Below are 27,448 nucleotides of genomic sequence, written 5' to 3' on the forward strand. Positions count from 1 at the left end.
AGCGATGGTTAGCCATCTAGTAGATGGCGCCAAACAATTTTCGACACAACCCCCTTATTCAATTCCCTGTCTCTTCAAACTGCAGATGCACATTATGTTTGTTCAATGTAATACATTCAAAAGGACGCTTGGAAATGGTGCCGCTTAGTCACAATCTGTGGGTGAATGATGCATTGCCTTCATGGTTTTGTCTGTATTCATGTGGGCTATAGGACTACCACTACTCCTAAAGTGGTGATTACCCTTGTTGGCCTGTGAGCTTAAGAAATCAATACATATTATGCTGTGAGTCTCTTGTCATAATAGTAATTTTAACAGCTTTTGGGATTTTTTTTTTAACTTGGCAAATAGTTGCCTTTGTGGTGTCCCAAATGAAATAGGACCAGGATGGCCTGTCTTATGTATTCTAACACATCAGCATTATTGTGCTGGGTGTTGGGCTGTAAAAGAGATGAACTTGAGATGTTGAACAGACATCCCGTCTGCTTTTGAGATGTGAAAGATTGTGTGGTGCTAAGAGAGATTTACAGAGGTGTTGAACCCTTAAGTGAGCAGGACTAAACCTCCCCACTGTGGTCTAGAGCCTCTGTGGAAATGAGGATCTATGATAAAAGAGTAGTGAACCCACCAACTTATTTTTAATTTGAATTTGACTGGTCACACAAGATTAGTGCAACATCCCTTGGCAACAGGTCCCTGATACAGTCGGTGTAGAAAGGAAGTTTTGTCAAATTGCCATCTGATCAAATGAATAGGGACCATTTGAGACTAAATGAGCACACATTACTATATAAGATTATGTAAGAGTTCTATTACATTCTTATCTCACCATTTCACTGAAAATATGGCACAGAAACACTCAACTCAGCTAATACACTGTATTTGTCTCTCCTTTGGTGTTTCCATAGTACTAAAACACTCAATTTTCTTAAGCCCTGTCACTGTACAGTAATTGAACACAGCATGGCATTTTAAAAGGAAAGATGAACCAGCAAGAAACAGGACAGTGGGCCAAAAAAGATCCATCATTTTAAAATATGTCTCTCTCACTGTAGCTGGAGGGAGTGAATTCCACACTCCAGAGACATCAGTTTCAGAATAGAGTGAAAACAGAGTTTCACAGGCTGCAGGCCTGTCCTGTCTGGGCTTATTGACAAGCCTGCAGCTAAAGTACAGGGTTAGGTTAAGGGTAAAGTTGAGGAATAAGGCTAAAGGGGATAAGGACCAAGGCTGAGCATAATAACATTATTACAAGTTCCTTATTTTGCTTGGTTGTTTAGCCTTTTTGGTTTCCAGACTTTACACTTGGACAGTCCATCTTTCTGGCCAATCAGCTACAGTATACATTTGATTAACTTTATTTCCTTTCCCATTGTGTTACAGGTAATATGACCCATCTGACCCTTCTTATATTTACTTATAGGTTGTGTTCAACTTATGAAATGTAAAGGATGTTATGGGAAAAATAGGCTTCATTCTATACAGAATACAAATCTGGAAAATTAACATCCATTTTGCTACATGTAAGATACTGTGGCAATGTGCCCCGTCCCTGTGTGCATTTGTGTGTTGCGTGCGTGTGTTAATGTCGGTGTATAGATTGGTACACGGGATATAAACGGGTCTGTGTTTCACGTGTATTTAAAAAGTGTAGATTTGTATTTAGGCACGAGGAGAGCACAAATCACTTCACGTGCTGGTTAAATGTAATATGTGAGCACGGGGTTGCACAGAATTAATTCACGTGCTGGGATTCAAGTGAATAATTAATTAGTAATTGAATCCCAGCACAACAGTATATATAGATGCACGTTTCTTTCACTCAGGGTTAGGTGTTCGGTGAGTGGAGAACGGGATTGGAGACGGAGGTGAAATAATAATAATAATAGTAAAAGTAAAAGTAGTAGTTAACGTGTTTTCACTCACCGTGTTTGTTTGTCTCCGTGCACCGTTTGTCTGTGTAGTCCGTTTTGTTTGTCTATTTATTTTGGCGTGTAGTGCCGTGTCCAGTGTTTTTGTCTGTTCCAACCTTTTATTTTCTGTTCTGTTTATTAAATGCTGAACGCGATCACGCGTTCAGCCTCACCAAAACCCCATCTCTCTGTCGTTTGTGTTCCTGTTTCTGGTCTGACGCCACCCACTCTGGCCGTCTTTGTGACACGTGGTGTCCTGCGTGGGATCGACAGCGCCTCCAGGACTCAGGCCAGATCAGGAACCGCAGTTTGGATTTAAAAAAAGAAAAAAAAAAAAAAAATGGCAGAAGACGCCATCAAAATGCGGGACTGGATGCTGGAAAATGCTGGGCTGGAGGCCCAGTCTATCCCAGTAGTCGTCCAGTTCCTGGAGTTTATGGATAGGGAACGATGGGAGGCATATGCGAGGGAACAGACCGTAAGCACCTGGGAGGAAGGTGTGGGGTTGGTCCTCAGCTACCTGGAGGCAGTTATAAGTGGAACAGCAGCCCAGGTAGCAGGTCCACCAGCAGAGGAAGAATGCCTGCTGTCCCCGTCTCCACCAGCAGAGGAAGAATGCCTGCTGGTTTTGCCTCCACAGCCCAAGCGGGAGGAGCCTGAGTGTCCACAGCCCAAGCGGGAGGAGCCCGAACGTGCTACGCCTGAGTGGGAGGAGCCCGAACGTCCTACGCCTGAGTGGGAGGAGCCCGAACGTCCTACGCCTGAGTGGGAGGAGCCCGAACGTCCTACACCTGAGTGGGGGGAGCCCGAACGTCCACAGCCCAAAAGGGAGGAGTCGGTGCGTCCACAGCCCAACAGGGAGGAGTCGGTGCGTCCACAGCCCAACAGGGAGGAGTCGGTGCGTCCACAGCCCAACAGGGAGGAGTCGGTGCGTCCACAGCCCAACAGGGAGGAGTCGGGGCGTCCACAGCCCAAAAGGGAGGAGTCGTTGCGTCCACAGCCCGAAGAGAGGGAAGTCGGGGCTTCCACAGCCCTAGGACCCAAGCTGCCAGCAGAGGGTGAATACCTGCTGGTCCCACCTCCACCAGCAGAGGGTGAATGCCTGCTGGTTCCACCTCCACCGCAGTGGGAGGACTGCTTGCCCCTCCCACCTCCACCAGCAGAGGGTGAATACCTGCTGGTCCCACCTCCACCAGCAGAGGGTGAATACCTGCTGGTTCCACCTCCACCGCAGTGGGAGGACTGCTTGCCCCTCCCACCTCCACCAGCAGAGGGTGAATACCTGCTGGTTCCACCACTGCCAGGAGCAGAGGAGCTGGAGCTGCCTCTGCCTCCACCACCGCCAGGAGCAGAGGAGCTGGAGCTGCCTCTGCCACCACCACCGCCAGGAGCAGAGGAGCTGGAGCTACCTCTGCCTCCGCCACCGCCCGGAGCAGAGGAGCAGGAGCTGCCTCTGCTGCCCGTACCTCCGCAGGGAGTACGGTGGCCGGAGCCCCAGAAAGGGGAGCTGCCGGCCACGAAGAAGGGGGAGGAGGTCTGGAGACCACTTTCCCCAGCAGCAGTTTCGCTGCAGGAGTTCTTGTGGCCGGAGCCCCACAGGAGGGAGCTGCCGGCTACGAAGAAGGGGGAGGTCGGGGGACCACCTGCCCCCGCAGCTTTTTCGCTGCAGGACGGGACCAACAGGCTGTCAGCCGTGCCACTACCGGCAGGGGTGCTGACAGCATGGCCAGCCATGGGCCCACTGAAGCCTCCCTTCCCAGCCCGAGACTTTGTCCTGGACTGCTGGATTTTTAAGGGGGGAGGTGGCCGTTGAGGCCATGTGTGCTGCGCACAAGGGGGGGTATATGTGGCAATGTGCCCCGTCCCTGTGTGCATTTGTGTGTTGCGTGCGTGTGTTAATGTCGGTGTATAGATTGGTACACGGGATATAAACGGGTCTGTGTTTCACGTGTATTTAAAAAGTGTAGATTTGTATTTAGGCACGAGGAGAGCACAAATCACTTCACGTGCTGGTTAAATGTAATATGTGAGCACGGGGTTGCACAGAATTAATTCACGTGCTGGGATTCAAGTGAATAATTAATTAGTAATTGAATCCCAGCACAACAGTATATATAGATGCACGTTTCTTTCACTCAGGGTTAGGTGTTCGGTGAGTGGAGAACGGGATTGGAGACGGAGGTGAAATAATAATAATAATAGTAAAAGTAAAAGTAGTAGTTAACGTGTTTTCACTCACCGTGTTTGTTTGTCTCCGTGCACCGTTTGTCTGTGTAGTCCGTTTTGTTTGTCTATTTATTTTGGCGTGTAGTGCCGTGTCCAGTGTTTTTGTCTGTTCCAACCTTTTATTTTCTGTTCTGTTTATTAAATGCTGAACGCGATCACGCGTTCAGCCTCACCAAAACCCCATCTCTCTGTCGTTTGTGTTCCTGTTTCTGGTCTGACGCCACCCACTCTGGCCTTTGTGACAGATACATACTGCTTTTTTATTACAGAGTATAATATAACAGAATGCTCTGTACAAAAAAAGTTTCTTATAAATGTTAAAGGATATATACTCTTAATACACGGTACCATAAATGAACTCTCCAAAAAACAAATGAAAAATCTGTGTTTTTATTTTTATTTCGAGGTTGTAAATGCACCTATCAGATATAGCACCAGTGTCATATTCTTTCACACATATTTGTGAAATCACTGCTTTTAAATAACGTGAGTAATCCAAAACAAATATATAATTACATTCTTTCTCAGCATCTTTTAGAAAATGATAGCAATTTCAAATCAATTTGTGCAGTCTATTAAACTATGGTTCCTTCATCAGGTGAAAGTGGTTTTAAAAACATTTAAAAAATGTTTTGGACTGGAAATGGATTTTGCAATGTAGAATGCAGCTGAAGACAAAAATCCTGTTGACACGGTAGCTGTGAACTGAAAAACAAACAACAGCTGACAAGCAGTGAAGAAAGACTGATGAATAAGCAAGAGAAAAACACTCCTCAAGAATGACCTTTATGTGGCACATGTTTATTTTCATGTGACCCAAAACAAGAATGCAGCAAAATAACTGACCATGTGGTTTCACAAAAAGAGAAAATCTTATGTTTTTCACAGCAACAATCACGTTCATTTCACAATAACGCATCCAGCAAGTAGTTATACTGTGCCTAAATTAAATCTTTGATTAAATAACAATTAAATAACTTTACATTTTCTAGCTAAAAATTTGCTTTTTAAATATTATTATTATTATTATTATTATTTATTTCTTAGCAGACGCTCTTATCCAGGGTGACTTACAATCGTAAGCAAATACATTTCAAGTGTTACAATACAAGTAATACAATAAAATAGCAATTTGCTTCTAAAGAGCATTGATGTGGTTATGAAATATCAGTGTTATTTGAACGGATGTACTCTTCTTGATTAGATTATTTTTGTATATCTGTTTCAGGCATCACATCCTGATGATTTTTGAAAACACCCCTGTGGCTTCAATAAGGCCCTCAAACATGTCTTCTGTATAAGTCTAGTTGTTAGAGCCCACCAGATTGTAATTAACCTATTGCCCTGCAACACTCCGGTCACAGTGTCTGAAACAGAACATTATGCACAAAGTGATTCTAACCCAGAAAAATTATACCATAGCTAAGATTACTGTGATCTGTGATCTTTTAATGTGTTCTTTTTGTTTGTATTATATCATTTTCAGTCAGCACATCCTGGTGAGTTTAAATCACCCCTGCGGCCTTATTTATAGCTCTCACCATGTCTAATCTCCATGGTTTTACCACAGTGAAACCATTTACCTGTCCATCTGCAACATCCTGCCCCAAGGATGTATAAGAAACACCATCATTTGTTCTGTGTTATTTCTTACAGATGTATCTTATAACATCAAGGATACATTGAACAAGCTTGACTAAGATGTAGCCTATGAAACACTCGCACTGCAACAGACTCATCTCCAAAATACTTTTAAATGGTACCATACATCTGGAATAAACCTCATATATGTTAAAAAGGGTTTACTCCAGTCTTTAATTAACTCCTATTATTTGGAATTCCATTCATTTTACAAAACTACAACCTAACAATTAAAGTCAAATAATTGTGTGAAGAGTGTGAAGCTTCAAATTATATTTTTTATAATGTATTCTGAATGGTTCTATTGTAATTAATCAAATACTGTGGGGTTTTTTTGTATATGTCTTTTTGTGCTTGTGTGTTCTTTTCTTCAGTTCTAGATGCCTGCCATAGACATTTATATTGATCAGCCAAAGTTTCTTTATAATAATGAGTGCAAGCGCCATCTAGTGCACAGCACTGCATTGCCATCAAAACTAAAGGAAACTTGTTTCCAAAATTGCAGATGGTGCTGGCTCTTACTTCTCTAAAAACACTGGCTTAGAAATAAAGAGTAGATCCTGAACTCCGGTGAAAGCTGAACACAATCTTAACCAATAAATAAATAAATAAATAAATAAATACATACAAACTATTTTAGGTAAAAAAAAAAAAACAAATCTCATTTTAAAATGCTTACTTATTCAGCACTCAAGTCAATTTTTGGTTTTGTGCTATTAACATGAATTAAATGTGCCCCATCTGCTCTGAGGGTTCTTAAACTAACAATGGTGATTTTATGAGTTTTTAAAGTTTTGGATGATTTACAGTGCAGCTATACAGCAGTCACTACACCCCCCCCCCCCCCCCCCCCCCCTCCCAACAATGTAATAGCTTTTAACTGCAGTTAAGTTCTCCACATGGGGTTTCCTAAGATACATCCTTGTTAAATGACATAAAATAAAAATAATGGTTACCATGTGTAACCATTTGGTATGATGCAATGCCTAAAGCAGGTAACACGTAATGTACAGTTATAGAATAATTACATTTACATGGTGCTATAACATGCTTTTTGACAAAGTCTGCCAACATTTTCACATTTATCATTTCATTTTCTTTCTTTGTGTGTGGAATTTATATGTATTTTTTACTACTGTCGGATCAGAGCTTCTGATGGTGCTTATTGGTATCCCAAACAACGAAAGGCCATCTCTAGAGTTCAGCTATCTGACTTTTGTTTTTTTGACTTTTTCAGGTATCCACGTCCTGTGTGCCTACTGCAAACTATGAACTGGTAAGAGCTTACAGTTTCAAGATATTTGAAAATAAGTAACGCACAGTGGCATCCATGGCCAGCAATAAAAATTGCAAAGTGTGGAAAAATTGCATGTAGTTAACCTGTCCTGCATCTTCTGCACACTAGAGGGCGTTATCTGGCTAGAAACTGGTTTGTCACAGATTACTACTGACATACAATGCTTGACCAGCAGGTGTCACAACTGAAGTTCAGGTTGCTATAGAAGGCCAGCTTCTAAATTGAAATACTGCATGTTATAATTTGATCAAACAGGAAATCAAAGCAAAGCAGATATGGACCAATGCACAGAAAGTTCAACGTTACATTTTCCAGATGCTGATCTTACCAAGATCATACAAATGACGTAATATTTTGAATTGTTTGGCGCAAACTATGTTCAATATACTGTAGCTTTTTTATCGTTCAGCTCAGTAAAAATATAAGAAAATTTGACTGAAATAAAATGAAATCATGACTTTATGGTTGATTTGCCTGTATGTATTTTACTTCTATCAAGAGAAATGCCTTTCCAGTTAGGATGGAATTAGGTTAGGATATTCTTTAGTAACTGAGAGATCATGATGTGGGAATATAAGGAGTTGCCTGTCCCTCAGCACATAGATATTTGTATAAAAGCTTTTGGGTGGGAAATAGTTTAAAAACTGCTTCATATGTGTGTAATTGTTGTAGCTTTTTTCTGGTTACAGAGTCTTCTTCTCTTTGGGCCATTTTATTGCTTTTACATGGAGCTTGCACATGGAAATGCCTGTAACCTACTACAATTTAGCATTGTTTAATTTAGCTAATTACCTTCAATGGAGGTTTTGATTAATCACTTCAAGCTGTACACAGAGGGCTACCAACTGCCACCCGGGGCCACTTATACTACCGTGGAGGCCCCTAAAGGTGAATTCGGAGTATTTGGTTTCAGATGGCAGCAGTCATCCTTACCGCTGTAAAATCAAAGCTCTGGGATTTGCTCATCTGGCCAGGCTTGGCAAAGGGTCACATGCTGGCAGATGTGGTGGCGATTATCAGTTCTCAGGATATCGTGTTTGGTGAAATGGATCACTAAAGTTCAAAGAAATTCTGTCTACCTCGCATTGGACATTGATGTGTACATTGATATGTACATTGAAATGATTTTGCACATAACAATATATTTTAAATAAATAGGAATTTGCCCATACCACATAAATGCATATACCTGTGTTTTAGCAAACATGAATTTTCCTTTTTAAACATTATATCTGGTTCTACACTTTGTTAAAGGAATCTGTTTTTGCAAGCCTTGCTTCCAGAGACTGTATCACTATCCTGGTCCTTTTACCTGAAAGTGAAATGGTCCCCATCCTTCTGCACTTTCTTTCCTGTCAGTGTCCAACCAGCAGCTTCCCATAAAGACTGACACGCAAGTGAAGTGCTTTTACCCTGAAGACACTGCTCAGATGCAGTGACCTGGTACCTGGACAATTACAATCGCTGAACCTCTGAATGTCTGGAACTGAGTGCATACACAGCCAAGTTCCTTTTTGGGTAATTCTGGAGACAGGAGAGCCTGGTGATTCATTTAGACTGAGCTCCAGGAGTCAGTCTGTTGCTGGGCTGAGGTAATATAGGCAGTAAATTGATGAGTTGCTGTGCAGTAAACTGGAAAGGAGAGCAAGGGAAACATTCTGATTTTAACAACATTAATTTTTTTGTTTCTGTTTAATACAAGGCAGAGATCAGTAATTCAGTTTAAATCCTTCCTTTATATGTCAATGGTAAAATAGTGGAAGTTGAATGTCACAATAAACATATATATATATATATATATATATATATATATATATATATATATATATATATATATATATATATATATATATATGAGAAGAGCCACATTCAATTGTGTTGAAAGTTAGGAAAAGTCTTTACCGCAAATTATTGAGAGTATCACAATGTGAAGATATATGAAGGAACTTATCCTTCAGATGTCCATCTGTATGTCACACTTTTACATATGCATACATGTACTGTGGATGTAGTTCATAGTGATCTACTTTTTATTTATACTGATAGCTCTGATTTTGTATTTACACTAATGGGGGTGGGTGAGTGATGTTAACATACAGGTGTTGTGCAAAAATGGTCTGTGTAAATGGTCTGCCGCTCACATGGATGAATACATTTTAATGCACAGGGAATGCATGGCATGTATTCAGTGAAATATAAAAGCTGCGTCAACTTGTTGCAAGTCAGTTTCAGTCAAGATGAAGAAGACAGCAGAAGTGACAAGACATTGATAGAGAGTTGACTGTAGGCGCTCGATTGAACGTGAGGAACTGTCTCAAAATCGTTGACTCTATGGGGCATTCTGGTCATTTGAACACAGATTTCCTCGACCAACTACCCTGAAGAAATGATGTTGATGCAGTGCTGTCCTGGTTGTCCATCATAGCATAACACCCTATTCCCAGTATTACGACTCGTGTTTTTAATGCACAACCCCTATACATGGATACATACACTTATACATACATACATACATACATATACACTATGAATACACATATATACAGAACCATAACTCCATACCTTCACACAATAAATATATACAACAAACATACATGCGTACAATTAAAGCAAAGTGGAGTTCCACCTGCTGTAAGAAGATGGAGGTACACTAGGTAAAGTGTGGTATGTTTGTGGGCTGTGCCCTCAGTATAAACATTCCTGTGTCCTCATGTTTGTGTGTGTGGAGAATGTTGTTAAGAGGAGCATCAGTGGAAGAGGCAGCGGCAGCGGGTGGAATGTGGGCCCTAAGGCTGCCACTTCTTTCATTCATAACCTTTAATCAAACCCCAGGCCAGACCCACTGCCTGGTGACCCACAATGGAGGCCTGGGTTCAAATTCAGATCAAGGCAAATGTGAAATGAGCATAAATAATACTGCAATAAAATATGATACAACATTTTATTTTATAGTGCCCTTCATGATTTTTTTTTTTGTAAGTACACAAAAGGCCAGCTTTTGTCTAAAACGTCCTAAAATAAATAATAATAAAAAAAAATAACCTGTACACTACAATTATATCTTCTTTCAAATCTATCCAGTTTTAAATAACTTTAGCATAACAGAGGCAGAAGTGTTAAAGGGACTAGGAGCTCTTAAAATAAACAAATCCCTTGGGCCGGATGAGATCCTCCCAATAGTACTCAAAGAAATGAAAGAAGTTATTTACAAACCGCTAACTAAGATCATGCAACAGTCTCTTGAAACGGGTTGTATTGACAGACTGGAGAATTGCAAACGTAATACTGATCCATAAGAAGGGAAACAAAACTGAACCAGGTAACTACAGACCAATAAGCCTGACTTCTAAACTTATGGAAACTATAATAAGATCCAAAATGGAAAATTACCTATATGGTAACAGTATCCTGGGAGACAGTCAGCATGGTTGTAGGAAAGGGAGATCGTGTCTGACTAACCTGCTTGATTTTTTTGAGGATGCAACATCGACAATGGATAATTGCAAAGCATATGACATGGCTTATTTAGATTTCCAGAAAGCTTTTGACAGAGTCCTGCATAAAAGATTAATTATCAAACTGAATGCAGAAGGGATTTAAGTAAATGCATGCACATGGATTAGGGAGTGGTTAACATGTCAAAAACATGTCAAGTACTAATTAGAGGAGAAACCTCAAAATGGAGCGAGGTAACCAGAGAAGTACCACTGGGATCAGTATTAGGTCCTCTGTGCTTCCTAATCTACATTAATGACTTAGATTCTGGTATAGTAAACAAACTTGTTAAATTTGCAGACGACACAAAAATAGGAGGAGTGGCAAACACTGGTGCAGCAGCAAAGGTCATTCAAAATGATCTAGACACCATTCAGAACTGGGCAGACACATGGCAAATGACATTTAATAAAGAAAAGTTTAAGGTACTGCATGCAGGCAATAAAAATGCCCATTATAAATACCATATGGGAGATACTGAAATTGAAGAAGGAATCTATGCAAAAGATCTAGGACTATGTTGATTCAGAAATGTCTTAATCTAGGCAGTGTGGGGAAGCTATAAAATAAAAAGGCCAACTAAATGCTCAGATATATAGTGAAAAGTGTTAAATTTAAATCAAGGGAAGTAATGCTAAAACTTTACAATGCATTAGTTAGACATCATCTAGAATATTGTGTTCAGTTCTGGTCACCTCGCTACAAAAAGGATATTGCTGCTCTAGAAAGAGTACAAAAAACAGCGACCAGAATTATTCCTGGTTTAAAAGGCATGTGAGATCAAGACAGGCTAAAAGAATTGAATCTAATCAGTCTTGAACAAAGACGACTAGGTGGCGATCTGATTCAAGCATTCCAAATTCTAAAAGTTATTGACAGTGTCAACCCAGGGGACTTTTTCGACCCGAAAAAAGAAAGAAGGACCAGGGGTCACAAATGGAGATTAGATAAAGGGGCATTCTGAACAGAAAATAGGAGGCACTGACTTCAACCCCAACCTGATGACTACAAGGAGCCAGGCATCCTGAGATTTCACAGTACGATCAAGGGCATACCTTGTAGGCGAAGAGCAACATCTTAAGATTATTTCTAAATTCAACTGGCAGTGAACACAAAGATTTTAATAATGGTTTTAGTCTTATAAAGAAAAAAATGTCAGAAACCCGCTGCCACGGCTGTAAATTCAAAATTAGAGCTATCATTATGAAGAAAAAGTTGATTACCACAATGAGGTGTTAGTATCATGGTAAAGTACATTAAAATGTTTACAATGTGGAGTAACCTTTGTTGTCAAGTTATAAAATGTATTTTGACATAAAGACAGACAGATGTACAGACAGTGAGACACTTCCATATATCCCCAAAATCTGATACTCACAATAACTTATGGGATAGAACGCTAACTAGGAGGAGGAGGTGTGGCTAATGCACACACCCACAGCGGGGTTGCGGCTAATTCACACCCCCACAGCGAACACTTGTCTCAAGGGGATGAAAGACTGTGAACAGCGCTTCTTAGTAAAGCCAGTGCAATTGTCCACAAAGAGAATATACATGCAGTGCATACTGTATAACTAAAACTGCTTGATTAGATTGTATAGCCTAAATGCTGTAAAACCAATTAAATATTTGTATATATTTAAACAAGGCTAGGATAATGTATACCACATGATTTAGTGGTGCCAAAATGAAATGCATTTATTGAACTATACAGACGTGCTCAAATTTGTTGGTACCCTTACAGCTCATTGAAATAATGCTTCATTCCTCCTGAAAAGTGATGAAATTAAAAGCTATTTTATCATGTATACTTGCATGCCTTTGGTATGTCATAGAATAAAGCAAAGAAGCTGTGAAAAGAGATGAATTATTGCTTATTCTACAAAGATATTCTAAAATGGCCTGGACACATTTGTTGGTACCCCTTAGAAAAGATAATAAATAACTGGATTATAGTGATATTTCAAACTAATTAGTTTCTTTAATTAGTATCACACATGTCTCCAATCTTGTAATCAGTCATTCAGCCTATTTAAATGGAGAAAAGTAGTAACTGTGCTGTTTGGTATCATTGTGTGCCCCACACTAAACATGGACCAGAGAAAGCAAAGGAGAGAGTTGTCTGAGGAGATCAGAAAGAAAATAATAGACAAGCATGGTAAAGGTAAAGGCTACAAGACCATCTCCAAGCAGCTTGTTGTTCCTGTGACAACAGTTGCAAATATTATTAAGAAGTTTAAGGTCCATGGAACTGTAGCCAACCTCCCTGGGCGCGGCCGCAAGAGGAAAATCGACCCCAGATTGAACAGAAGGATAGTGCGAATGGTAGAAAAAGAACCAAGGATAACTGCCAAAGAGATACAAGCTGAACTCCAAGGTGAAGGTACGTCAGTCTCTGATCGCACCATCCGACGCTTTGTGAGCGAAAGTGGGCTCCATGGAAGAAGACCCAGGAGGACTCCACTTTTGAAAGAAAAACATAAAAAAGCCAGACTGGAATTTGCTAAAATGCATATTGACAAGCCACAATCCTTCTGGGAGAATGTCCTTTGGACAGATGAGTCAAAACTGGAGCTTTTTGGCAAGTCACATCAGCTCTATGTTCACAGACGAAAAAATGAAGCTTTCAAAGAAAAGAACACCATACCTACAGTGAAACATGGAGGAGGCTTGGTTATGTTTTGGGGCTGCTTTGCTGCGCCTGGCACAGGGTGCCTTGAATCTGTGCAGGGCACAATGAAATCTCAAGACTATCAAGGCATTCTGGAGTGAAACGTACTGCCCAGTGTCAGAAAGCTCTATCTCAGTCGCAGGTCGTGGGTCCTCCAACAGGATAATGACCCAAAACACACAGCTAAAAGCACCCAAGAATGGATAAGAACAAAACATTGGACTATTCTGAAGTGGCCTTCTATGAGTCCTGATTTGAATCCTATTGAACATCTATGGAAAGAGCTGAAACTTGCATTTTGGAGAAGGCACCCATCAAACCTGAGACAGCGGGAGCAGTTTGCTCAGGAAGAGTGGGCCAAACTACCTGTTAACAGGTGCAGAAGTCTCATTGAGAGCTACAGAAAACGTTTGATTGCAGTGATCGCCTCTAAAGGTTGTGCAACAAAATATTAGGTTAGCGGTCCCATCATTTTTGTCCATGCCATTTTCATTTGTTTTCTTATTTACAAGATTATGTTGAATAAAAAATCAAAAGCAAAGTCTGATTTCTATTAAATATGGAATAAACAATGGTGGATGCCAATTACTTTTGTCAGTTTCAAGTTATTTCAGAGAAAATTGTGCATTCTTCGTTTTTTGTGGAGGGGTACCAACAAATTTGAGCACGTCTGAATGTCTTTGCTATGTATTCATATCCTGTGTGCATTAAGATTATCTTGAGAATATGTCTATGGTTAATAATACATTGTATTATGCCACGAGTCTAGTATACCTTTAAATAGCAATAATGAAATAAAGGGTTGCCTAAATAGTTTTTAATAACAGGCTTTGCATAATAATGGACCCACACTTTTTTGCATTTATAATGCATTCCATTTGCAGTCCTTGAGGTTGATTAGACTCAAACCATAATATACTGTAAGAACAATAGATAATCGCCCCTTTTGAAAAATAGGCACACTGTTTTAATAAGCAGGACATCCCATTAGTAGAGTAACACCCAGCATGTTGTCCTTTATTTCTCAAATCTGAAGAGGGAGTGATTATCTATTCAGGGATACCAAGATATTTAGTAAACAAGGGGTGTGAGTGGGGTTAGTGGCCAAAAAACACCCCACCCCTAATTGCTCTGTATTCCGAGAAAATGGGTAACATTTTGGGGAAAGGCTGCACGTTTGAAAGGGAATTCTCATTAAAATTGCATTCAGAGTTACCAGGATATTTAAGTAGGGTACAAAGGGCTATATAAGCTGGGGTCTTGATACTTTTGTCAGTTATGTGTTAAAGCAACATCATAGATACTGTATTGTGCAATACAAAGACTTCTTCATGATAGCTCTAATTGTGTTATTATAGCTGGCAATGTGTAATACTAACAATAATGCACATGTTTTTCTTTGAAAGAGCTGAATTTATTTCAGTAACAACTGATAGTCTCATGATAAATATGTCATTAATAAGACCACTTATCATTCAAATCTGTTAATGTTACCACTGTTTGCTTAAGGCTTGAAAAATATTTTCTGATCTCCAGCCAACATACACACACACTCAAAATGTATTTCCATTGCAGTACCACATCACTGCAAAGGAGGCATCAAAGGGCTAGCTAATAGGAGCCCAGGCTTTGCCAAGCATAGCATATTTCACAATTACATGTTATTTTTTACTGTACATGTGAATTTCCGGTAAAACGTTATCAACATAAAAAATACAGCATTTAGACAGTGACATCCTTTTTTGGTTTCTTTGTTTACAGTTATTTCCACACAAATGTGGTATTTCTTACATCCACAGGGGGCAGAGTGTTGCAGGGGGACAGGTTAATGGTTGCACTCCGGTGTACCAGCTGTATTTAGAGATACTGTAGGACATGTTTGAGCACTCTATTGAGGCCACAAGGGTGCATTACACTTTTCTTAAAAAGTCACTAGGATATGATGAACTGAAATATATCATTATATCTATAAAGTGATTCTAAACAACAACAAGAATTAATTAGTAACTGTGATATGTCATACCTGTACCAAGCTACATCGAGGTATTGTACAAAAAATGGAAAGGCCTGTTGAGGTGCACAAGGGAAAAATATCGAAGAATTGAATACAGTCACCCAGAAATTTGAACACTCCAGCATTTGAAAAGGTTTTAATGAAGTCTAATATAAATATCTGGTTCCCTGCTTCTCCGGCACAGATGTGGCATACTGAATATGATATATGATTGTTTGAGTAATTGAATTGCCCCAATTTGTGGTTCATTTTTGAATACATCTGATATCCAATTGAGCAGCATCCTTCATGAAGTAAAATCAGAGCTGTTTAATTATCTCTCTGAGTTTAAACTGCCTTGGATGGAGGTCTGCGTTGCTTTAGCCCTGACAGTATAATTTCAGCAATTCAATTACTAAGGACTGGAAGGAAGAGAGGGGCTTGATAACATTCTGCATTCTGGTAGCAGCTCAGCTCTGTAATGAATTAATGTGAGTTATAGGGCTGAGGGGCATGGTGACTCAGTTATTTATAGACCTAATTTAGCCTTTTACTGCATATCCTGAACACAACATTGTTGCAATCACGCATTAATACTGTAATAGCATAACTACATTTTTGGAACGTCAGAACACTGTGTCCCCACAGTCATGTGAATCTAACTAAGCAACCAAGAATTAAGAGGTCTGGAATAGCGAAGCAGAAATGCCCAGTCATGGGTTTTTGGTTTGGGGGCTACCCTGGTCTGCACTCTATGTGGGGTCAGGCTATCTGCTGCAGAGGAAGTGAGTTTGTAGCACAGGAAGTGCATTTGTAAGATTGCTTTACCCCAGTCAAAGTGAAAATAAAATCTGGAAACCTAAACAAACAATTGTTTGAGTTGTATTTTGTAAACATTAATGTAAGCATTGTATCGTATAACACTATCAATATTAGCAATGGTCCCCCTTGTCTTCTGTTTAAGGACTTTTGGTTCACTGCTTGTAGTTTATACCTCAATTGAAGGTATTTTAAAGGTACTGCTCTAGAATATCCTGAATTAAAGTATAATATAATTAAACATAATACAACATTATTAATATATCATACTAAAATAATCAGAAAGGTAAAGTAGCACTTACCTTAGGGTATCCACAGTTTGTCTGAACTTTAACATTAACTTTGTACATGGTATTACTTGTAGTGATACATTTGAACAGGTTTCTGGAGTCTATGTGCCTCCAATAACAATATTAATATTATTATAAATATTTTACAATCCACCTGCTTAAAGCATTCAGACTATCCTGCCGAACACTGCTGAATGTGTATGCTGAAGAACATTTTTTGCTAATATACTATTACGATCGAAAGGAAAATGCGCAAAATTTAACCAATGATTTTCAACCGTAGGCTACTATAAATTAATATGAGATTATTTATTTTTGCGAGGACTATAGTAATTAACAATTTGCGCGCCAATTACAATACACTTGACCATATTTGCTGTACGGTAAATATTTTTTACCCTCTTGGCAGATACAGCAGGACGATTGCTAGACCATTTGGATGGGATGGGGCAATCAGAACCCTCTGTAAGAATAAGTAAGCCAAAGGGCAAAAAGAAGAGTATGGGTTGTTTTTATATATTTGTCTGACAAGTTATTTAATTGATGTGTGTTGAGGAGTTTCTTTCCTCCCGAACTTTACATTTAAAATGTTTTTATCCCTTAGCCTTTCATAATGGCTTCAAAACAACGCAGTTGTTACAGCTGCAGGGAAGATGCTATACAGGTTGTTGATATTGCATACTGTACTGTACATGTGATAGATACTGCAGTCACTTCTATACAAATCTGTTCATTCATTTTGCTACAGAGTGCCATTATGCCAAGAAGCTTACTTAAAATAAGATAAATAATTAAATGGGAAAAAGTTATCACTTTTCCAAGCAAGTTTGGTATCCAGTTGTTTTAATAAAATCCCCTTTGTTCTTGTGTTATATACTGTTTGAGAACAAGGACTGTTGCTGTGATTAATCAGGAGACCCAAGATGAGAGCTTGAGTCCGGAGGAGGGAAAGTGTGGCAAGGGGCCTAAATGCCCTCTCTTCCAGTTATAGAACCGATTGTGAAACCTTGCTCAGTCAGAAGCTGGGTGGAGCCGCCTGGAACTTAAGACATTGGTCAGTACATGTGGGCTTTGATAATGCATTAGGAGGCCTCCTACAAAACTTTAAAACTACAGTAGCACAATAAAAGGGTAGATTCAGTGACACAACACTCATTGAACCTAACCCCTTAGTCACCTAAAAAAAATAACTCCACAATCAAAGGGAAAGCTTACTGAGATGCACAAGTTACTGTATAATAATTTCATTTCGCGTATTAGCAAAACACATATTTCCAGCTTGTTGCTAAGCGTTATACAATGATGTATGGGGTGCCATTTTCAAAAGCTATAATATTTATCACATTTGTTTTTTTTCCCCCCTGTGGTATTCTGGATCAAACCTATATGGAGATATAACATCGTGGTGCTGTATTACAAAGAACCATCATCTGTCCTTTAGGACAGAACAGAACAGCAGCTGTCACAAGCTATCCCTACCTCATCACCTTAACAGTGACATCAAAAGAGCAATGGTTTTGTATTTGTAGCAGCATTTTGTATTTGTTTTACCCTAATAAACAATCACCTCCTGTGGCCTTTTTAGGAAATGTTTCCCTTTGGTGATATAAAAATGTGGACAATGAAGTCCCTTACAGTTTGCAGAATTTAGGTCCAGTTGTTGGTGCTTTGATCCCCTTTTGGAATGACAGATATGTAATGGTCCCTTTGGGATTACAGTACAAGTTCCTCTGGAGTACAAGATACTTATTTTTCCAGTCTGCCTGTTAGCGGAAGGACAGTCTTTCCAGCTGTGCAGTTCGAATCGACGTGGACCCTCCCTCCTGCCAGGGACACATGACAAGACTCCTAAACAGGAAATAAGCTCCTTCCCTCACCACAGCTCAAATTGATTTCAGTGCGTTTGTGGTTTGGGAGAACATGGGCTGAGGGTGGTTTGTTGTCTGACCCCTGCCTGCTTACCAGCCTGCAGTGATTTAAGACCATGCACTGCTGAGTGGGGCTTTTTGTTCAGTTATACAACAGCTCTTATCAGCAGGATGGTTGTTTTGCACAGAACCCCAGCTCTCACAAATAAGTTATTAGTGGTTGCGTTTTATTAGAAAAAGCGGTTGTGTTTTCTTTATGAAAGGACAGTATTGTAGTTAATGCTGAAGGGCAAACCAGAACTGAAGTGCTACTCCCTAATGGTTGCATAACACAGCTTTTAACAGATAATAGCAGCAAAAAATAAACTGAGCAGTAAAGTTAATTTTCTGCCTACATTCATTCATGACATCAAATAACAAGGGAGCAATATTGGGAATGATTTTGTAAGCGTTTATTTCAGTATATTTTTTAAAGAAATTTTCATACACTTAATTTGGAATCAAACAACAAAGTCATGTAGTTTAAGGTCTCTTGAGGAACAATGACACAGGCAACAGCAAACAAGTGAGTGTGCACCTCAGTCCTGACCTGAACACCCAGCGCAATTCAGTCATAGGACTCTCTCAAACTTAGACAGATAACTGCGTCAAATTCTGAGGATGTTTTATTATATGGGCTAATTTCACTTGTGACCTGAACACTTAACGCTTAAATCCTTCCTCTAGAGATAAAGGCTCAAAAGATCCAACCCCTACCCACCCTGTGTAGGATTTAGGTACAGGGGGCAGTGTGGGCCTGGCTATCTTTGTTTCCAGTGCTGCTTAATTTCTTCTAGGGAGACAGTTTGTTCAAGAATTGAGATGATACTTTAGCCTGGACAGGATTACATGTTCAATCAGAAAAATGCCCTTACCATCTATGAACGTATGCTGTCTTCTCTGCATTATTCATAAACCGTGACCATCAACATCATGAACGTTGTTCATGAACACACTTTGAGGGATTAGCCAAGTGCCCTTGCAGCACTATATAGCATTGTTAGACCACTGTAGTTCTGTTCCACCACTGACTCATACCACTGTAGATGCCTTCAGTTACCAGAGCCACCTAGTACAGGACCCTTGCACTGCAAGATGAAAGCTAGTGAGGGGGAGCAGTATTTCCTAGTGTTGCCTAACAAGGGTTGATAATGACGTTTTAGAGCCAAGAACTGGGAGCATACAACACAGCTTCTTTGGTTGAGGAGGAGAGTTCTCTGATACTCCCATATCCTCGCCTCCACCTACAAGCAGCTGGCCAGACACAACGACATGCTTATCTTCTTTGGACTCATTTGGTTGTCTTCTCTACTTAGATTTGAGTTCAGCACATGCACTTTCAGTAGGGTGAAATCCAGATGTACAAGTTGTTTTCTGCTCTTAAAAGCCTGTGACTCATAAAGAATGCATATCTGTTACATGCTATGTTCCACTGTTTTAAGATGTTCCAGCGCTGTGTTTTTTATGTTCACTCTGATTCATGCGAGTTCTCTTACATTATATAAACAGTCTGAAACAAAGCAGTCCATGCCTGGAATATGACATCATGGATTCCAGAAGCCTGTTCTAATACATAAATACATCTTTAAAAAAAGAAGGATTTCTCTTGAAGTACATGATGCTTCTGTATATGGTATGCAAAGAACATGGTGCTGGGCTGACTAACTGAAAACAAATGTGTCCTCGCTTATATAAATATTTAAATGTAGTGTTTATTGGCTGAACCCCTCTGCACCCAGCCCCACATTGCATCTCAATACCCATCGACTCTCCAACTTTACTGCTGTTAGCTGAGTTGACTCCTTGGAAAAGATTCATGCTCTTGGTGAAGCTGCATGTTTCATATATCTCACTAAATCAAGACATCTTTTGGATACTCCTTAAACTGTAACTGCACCTATTGTCTTATGGGTGTGGAGGGAAAAAAAGGTGTACTTTTCAACTAAATCATTTGAGACCATGTTTTATTTCCCTCGGTGCAGTATCCAGTACTGGTTTCACAGACCCTTATTAGCACTAATCTTAGGCTATGATACTATGGTAACATTAGGTACTGTAGTTCTTTTCGGCACAGAGTTGGCATACGTGGCCTCAACAAGCAAAGCAAGAGTTATAGTAAGGGGATGCTAAAAACTACATTTTTCGAAAACAATTATATTGTTAATAAAAAATTAAATTTTTACTTTCCCTTATATTGTTAGGACATTTGCAAAAGCATATCAACCATAAAATGTTCAGTAGCATATGTTTACAAACAATAGGTTTGGTTCCAAAAGTGATGTTAATTTTGTATAATATTACCATGCTTCTCTACAGTAATGCAAACTTATAAACCTATCTGAGCCCCCCCCCATGTTTTGCATTTGCACCTATCTTCAGCTATGGGGGTGATTAAATGTTTTGCTATGCTTTGACCAGGTTCAGTAATCTTTTAGTAGGGTATGTATACCTCACTGAAAGTAGAAAAGCACTAATTGGATTGAGAAAGGTGGTTGGTTGTTGCTGTGTACTGTAGCTGCAGTGATAGAGGAGTGTTTGCTCCCTGGCAGACGTCCTTCCTAGGTGTGCTCTCCTCTCCCTGCCTCTCCAGTTAATGGACTGGAAGCCACTCATTCCAGGTGGAATATGAACTGCTGTTGGAGGAAAGCTTTGTCTATAAAAGGCTCTGTTGTCAAGCTGTTGCTGCAGTGCTGCTCTGAGAGGGCTGTGTTTTCTTCCAGTCCTTTTGGCTGGATTGATGGGTCTTTCTAATGGTTATTTTTCATCTTTCTATCTCCCCACAGCCTCCCAGCAATGATATTGCACTGAAGCATGTAGACACAACGGTAAGTGAACCGTATTTACTATTCATTGCGATGATAAATTTACTACAGATTTTTTAAAAAAAGTAATTTTAAGCAGCTTACTTACCGGTGTGAAATTAAAAAAAACAATGTATTTAATGTAATATTTTCTTGTGTTTCTCTCTCTCTAACTTCTTCATCCTTAGCTTTTTTTCCTTGAATATTGTACACTTTTTCTGTGCACCCTGTTTTTTTGGAGTGTAATGTCCACTAGATGGTATTGGAGTAATACATTGTAATGTAGTTACTAGCAATGTCTGTAAGTAACTGTGTACAAGCCCTTTGGGCAACCGTTATTGACAGCTTGTCGGTAAGAATCACTGGCTCATCCCCTTATTAAGACACTTTGTTTGAGCCACCAGTGTTTACCAAATTAAACCCAAGTGCTGTTGAAATTAGGGTGCTTCTAAAAAAAAACAAATCCACAATGAATACAACTTTGAATTCAGATTCAGGCTCAGACCTAACAGACTCTCAGTTATTTAAATCTAATTCATAATGTTCAGGGGCATATAGTGCAACTGGAAAATTTAGTAGCCTGTCATTCCTTTCATCTCTTGAGGCCTGGGTTCGAATCTAACTCAAGTCACAAGTGAGGTACGTTTGCAGAGCTGTGAAGGGAATCTCTCCTGGCATCTGTCAGGACTGTGTCTGACTGTCACTGGTGCCACTGCCCCTTGCATTTCATGAGAAATACATTCACAACCAACATTTTCAAATGAAGTACATATGTAATTTTCCTGCTGTATCCTTTAATTTATTTTCCATTTTATGTCTACCCTGGACATATACTCCCTGTAGGTTATCAAGTTCAGGTTTTAAATGTTGACACTGCTGTAGTATGTTTTCAATGAGAGGGAGCCCTTTTACACAAAGTGAAATTACAAGGTAGAGCTTTTTGTTTATCAGGATGCATATAAAATGTAGAGGACATAACACAGATGTTTTAACAGCTAGATTATAGTACAATATTTCCTTGGGGCAAAGTTAGCTGAAGTTATTAATTTTAAGCAAAGAAGAACCATGACTTTGATTAAAAGCTACTGTGGTGCAAAGTGAAATGCATAAGTTTATAGTCAATGTAAATAGGTACAATGTCATCCATGCACAGCGAGCTGGGTTGCGTGCTGCGATTAAGATTAAAACATCTCTTTTCCATGGGAGATCTGGTCAAGGTGGAAGCAAAACAAATGACAATGTTGCTGCTAAATAGATGTTGATTTTGTGTTTAAACTCTTTTTGCATTATTAAGGCTCTGAGTTTCAAGTTGTTTTGATATTTATTGGTGTCAACAAAATACAATCTTTGTTAATTTTAGGAACCGTGAAAAGTTAGAATAGCCTCAAATTTCAGGTTGTTACTAGAAATAACAAATCATTTTTTGAGACTGCATGGGACCTAAGATAAACAATCGTATACCAATGTTTCAATCTTTGCAAGGATGAAGAATTCAACCCAGCCAATCAATATTGTGATTTTCCATGCATAGGGACACATTGGGCTGGAAATCAGAACTATCCTGATAATATAGGAAATGCTGGCATGTATGCTGTACTGCAGTTTGAAGCAACAGCCGCTCTTCAGGACCAGAACCAGAACTATACATTCATCCTCATAAACAAAGAATGTGGCAACTTGTGGTTTCATCTGTTTTTATTTATTTTTAAGGGGGGGATCATTATATTCAGTTTCGGGAGTTCAATGTTTTCGAATGGTGTTGTGTGTACTGCAGTTGTAACTAGGACTGCCTCTTGCAGAGAAACCTCAGAATAAACCATTTCCGGGGGCGGGTTACTGATGTGTGGTTTTTCCTTTCCACAAATTAGCCCTTGGTGGGGGTCAGTTCCTCAGCCCGTGTGAAAATGCGTTCGTTATAATTGATCTCAGATGAGGCCAAAACACAAGGAACAGTTAGTGAAGAAAAAGAGTTGTGACGCCATCTCTATGTTAGCTTATATGTTGCAGGGCCTTTTGCATTTTAGCTTCAGGGCCTTAGAAACTTTGTGTGTGGGGCTGGATTTAGGATGTGAACAGATCTAAGGTCCTCTTAAATGGTTTACTGGCTGTGCCCTAGGGTAAGGATGGCCTAGTTGTTATGGTTTTGCATTTATTTTTTTTCCTTATACTTCACCTTCCGTAGTTTGTTTTGGTAGAATGTATTTTACATTTTTATATATATATATCCATAAAACAATCTAATTGTGTGATTTAAAAGTTTAACCGGTTTTCAATTGAAATGTGTCGGTTCAGTGAGACCTTAATGGAAAATTATTGGAAACCGCTGTATTTGTCCCATCCCTAATATATATATATATATATATATATATATATATATATATATATATATATATATATATATATATATATATATATATGCAGATTACCGTAGTTTTTGAAAAATTGTGATAATAAACAGAGTACAATATTAAGCGAGATGATATAAAACTGTATATATAGTTCCCAGTCCTATATGAAATGCTTCACTACCATTTCATGTTTAACCTTTCTGAGGAATTAGCAAAATACCCAGAAGAAACTCTTAACAGTACTCGGCAGTAGAACACTTTATTATCATCAATGGCAATACCATTGTAGCTGCTCTTGTGTGGTCATTGCTTCTTAGTACAGAACCACTGCACTGCAAAGTACAGTTTATTCATATTAATATCAAATGATCCCAAGCTTCAAACAAAGTGCATTTCATTCTGCTTCTCAGCTTTCTTCCATTCAGCTCAAAATAGAAATACACTAATTCAAAATCAAGCAACATATCCACAAAATGAAAACCCATCAAGTGGAATTATTCCTCAGTTCAGATTTCCTCACAGAAATGTAATTGAGTTCTGCTTCGTGCTGCTTTCTTTCATATACAGTCACATTGTATTGGCTATGACATGCCTGTAAAGAGCCAGGTCTCTCCCTTCACTCACACATATTAGTTATTCTACGATGTAACAGTAGACTTGCAAGTAAAATAGTTGTCAGTTTAGTTTTCTAGCAAGATGCACTAAACCTCTCAATTACTCAATGCTGTCACTCTGCAACTTAATTATGAGCTATATAGCATTTCATTCGAAGCTCTCCAGTATGGTTCTAATTACAATTACTCAAATATTGTGTTTTTTTTATTATTATTTATAAATCTATGTTAAGGTGATAACAAGCTGCTCTTCAGCTCTAGTTGTAAAAGCAACTTAACACAGACTTATCAAAAAGAAAAAAAAAAAGTATTTGAGTACTTGCAATAAGAATCACTCAGAAAAACCTCATAAAAAATCTAAAAAATATATGAAAATGCTATTCGAAGATACTCTTTACTAAGGAGCCCTTAACACTCAATTTCCAGCTCTCCTGTGCCGTCACCCGTACCTTCATAGTGTGCACTCCTCTCATCACTCTACACCTTAATACTGAACAATAAAACACTCTATTAACAGACACCCAGCACTGTCACGCTTTAACAATAACTTAAACACTCAATTTTCAACTCTGTTTTTATCCTGTTCTTTAAAAAGCTTTCAAACACCCAGTCACTTGTCACCCTAAACTTTTAAATTAGGTACAGCAACACTCTATAAAATGTTTCCAGTTCTCCCCACCTTAAACAAGCCCTCAAACACAAACCAGATTTTCAAAGAAAAGGTCACCAGGCTAGAAGGCAGGAAGTGAGAGGGTTAACTGCAGGGAAAATGAAGATGCAGTACATTAGTTGCTCAAAGAAGTCAGCTGATGAATGCCTGACCCTGCCTGGGACCAGGGAGGGGCACAGAGGAGCTATGAACAGCAGCAATCTGGATGCCAGCAAGACACAGCATGGGAAAGAGGAGGAGAGACTGTGTGGAGAGGAGAGAGAGGAGAGAGAGGGAGAGGGAGAGCGAGTTTGAGTGTAGATCGGGTTCAGGCATGTGGCATACAGGAAACATTTTGGAATTAAAATAGAGCCTTTTTGTTACCGAAAAGGGACACTTTAGCAGACAGAATGCATACCAACGGGCAGCCTACTGCAAGTATGAATCCCAGATGCTCTCAACGACGGGAAAGAAAGTTTGTTTCTTTTAAAATGCCTTGGAGATGGAGCACGGGGTACCTATTTAAGGTAGGGACAGGGGGTGTAAGAAGAAAAGAAAAAATAACCCCCCAAAATGTTTTTTTGGTTTACGTGCTGCTGGCTTTTGCACTGTTTTAGGCATACGTCACTGCTTAAAAACTTCCCCTTTTAAATCTGTTACCTCACTGTTTGCAGATGTTTTTAATAGTAAAGCAGGGTGCTTTGGGGAGATGTAAAAAGTCGTAATTGTAGGCTGGTAAAAGTTTTACTTTAGTTGAGACGACATTGAGATACTTTAAGGCAAGCGAGAAAGCGGATTGAATTCAGATGATGTATGTTCTTTTTTATGTTTGACACAACTTTTCCTGTTTTTTTATGAATTATGTTTTTTTTTTTGTGGAAAAGGTAAAATAATTCAAAACTAGTAAAACCTGAATTTCCATTCACCTTTCACAAACAATTATGTAAATTGCTCACTAGTGTAAATAAGTTTTCTTATTTCAACAGTTTTAATTTGTATTTTTTTTTCAGTATATTATAGTCTAATTGTGTCCATTTCATCAAGCTGGAGCTGTCTGTATTGTTACTACCATTCTTGTATACAATATTTGTATTGGTTGTTATTAGTATGTTTAGATCACATATTTTCAGACTGTTTCATGGGATATATCTGGTTGATCTTCTGATGGCCTTGTTTTCCATGCTTACTGTACTGCAATACTGTACTTCCAGGAAGGTGCAAGTTATTAAAACCTGCAAAGGGGATCTAGTGCAGGCAGAAGCACATACGCATGTCACACCACAGATTTCTCCAAAGAAGACACCATGCGGTACCTCTGTCTCTCTCATTCATTTTACATCATGAGAATATTCCTCATAGCTCCCACATTACCAATAAAACAGGTGGATTCTTACAGCTAAAACAAAAACATAAGACAACTGGTCAGACTCATTCAGAAAAAATCACTGCAAAGAGCACAAGAAACGTTAGGTAAAACTACACAGGTTTAGCAGCATACAGTACATTTTATTAAGGCTATTATCTTCAGTGTCCGTGAATCATCATTTTTATTTATCTGTAAAGATTATTATATTATTAATGCTGCCTAATAAAAGCTACAGTAACACAACATTTATTGTCTTATTCATAGCTTCACTAAATGTAATAGTCAATGTATTTTAATGTAGTGTACTGTATTTTGATCATGGTTTTGGAGAAAACTGTCAGCAACACAGAATACAAGTTTATATGCCTAATTTTTTAGCAGAGAGAAATGACTGCAGCAGGATAGCCTACTTACTGTCAAAGTGATTTGGTTTCAACAAGTTATTTTTACAGTTTTCAAAACCTGAAGAAATCTTTTTTTTTTTTTTTGCACAAACTCTAAATGTGTAATAATAATTTGTAACAACATTGAAAGCTTACTTGTGCAATGTCCTGTGTACTCTAGACATAAATCCAATAGCATATGTCATTGTGTTTACACGTATTTGGGCCCTGTCCCAAAAACAAATAATTTGATAAAGATGGTGGATTTGTACTGAGTGCAGTCTCATATGTCTGGAAAACTGCTTGTCCGATTGCCATGGAACTTGGCAACAGAATTATTTAGCATATACTATTGAGACTATCTGATTTTGTGGCTATAGGGGGTAGTCTGTCTGTCCGTTCATCCATCTGTCTGTACGTCACTTACATTTTTGCATATATCTGGATAATCGCTTATCAAATTGTCATGAAACTCAGTAATTCTTGCTCTGTTCCATTCTGTACGTACTGTTGAGATGTCATAATCATCAGCTTTTTCATAATAGTGATATCTCTAATTTTAAATTTACAGCTGTGGCTGAGAATGTACTACTTGCCATTGACATATTTGTTTCTTATGTTAAATATCTCATTCACTTCCAATAAACTCTGCATTTCCCTGCTCAATAAAGCGCGAGACACAGAATCTTGCATTCTGTAGTTTGTATGGTAGCTGGTAATAGGTGTTAATACAACCTTGCTGGCATGCTTCCTGTAGTGGGGGTCTGGACATTTGTCTGCATGTCAACATGGACTAAAGTAAACCCAGGCTTTGAAATCCATTTGCTTACCTTATTAGATCAGCCTTATCACTGGCCCCTCTTTCGTTGTGATAAATTCTGGATACTGAACAACACTATAATCCTGATCTGATTGCAGCTAGATTAACACTGACCAATGACCAATGAAACCAATTACCAGGAAGTAATAGGAATTTTGTATCATTGCTGGGGAGACAGATCTGTTTGAGGTTACCAGATTCCAGTAAAAAACAAA

The 27,448-nt window shown here is 39.0% G+C and overlaps 1 protein-coding gene across 6 annotated transcripts in view; it reads left to right on the forward strand.

Moving 5' to 3' along the window:
- Positions 1–27,448, forward strand: part of LOC117405963 (tensin-1-like) — a 298,134-nt gene that overhangs the window by 172,213 nt on the left and 98,473 nt on the right. For 5 of the 6 annotated variants that reach the window (XM_059032054.1, XM_059032059.1, XM_059032053.1 and 2 more), the window contains 2 exons: positions 7,018–7,056; positions 21,036–21,077. In XM_059032054.1, the coding sequence (XP_058888037.1) occupies positions 7,018–7,056; positions 21,036–21,077 (81 nt within the window). Of the gene's footprint in view, positions 1–7,017; positions 7,057–21,035; positions 21,078–24,908; positions 25,192–27,448 lie in introns of those variants that run through there. The other variant, XM_059032056.1, reaches the window with a different exon arrangement.

Source organism: Acipenser ruthenus, chromosome 10, assembly GCF_902713425.1.
Source record: "Acipenser ruthenus chromosome 10, fAciRut3.2 maternal haplotype, whole genome shotgun sequence".
Classification (NCBI taxonomy): domain Eukaryota; kingdom Metazoa; phylum Chordata; class Actinopteri; order Acipenseriformes; family Acipenseridae; genus Acipenser; species Acipenser ruthenus.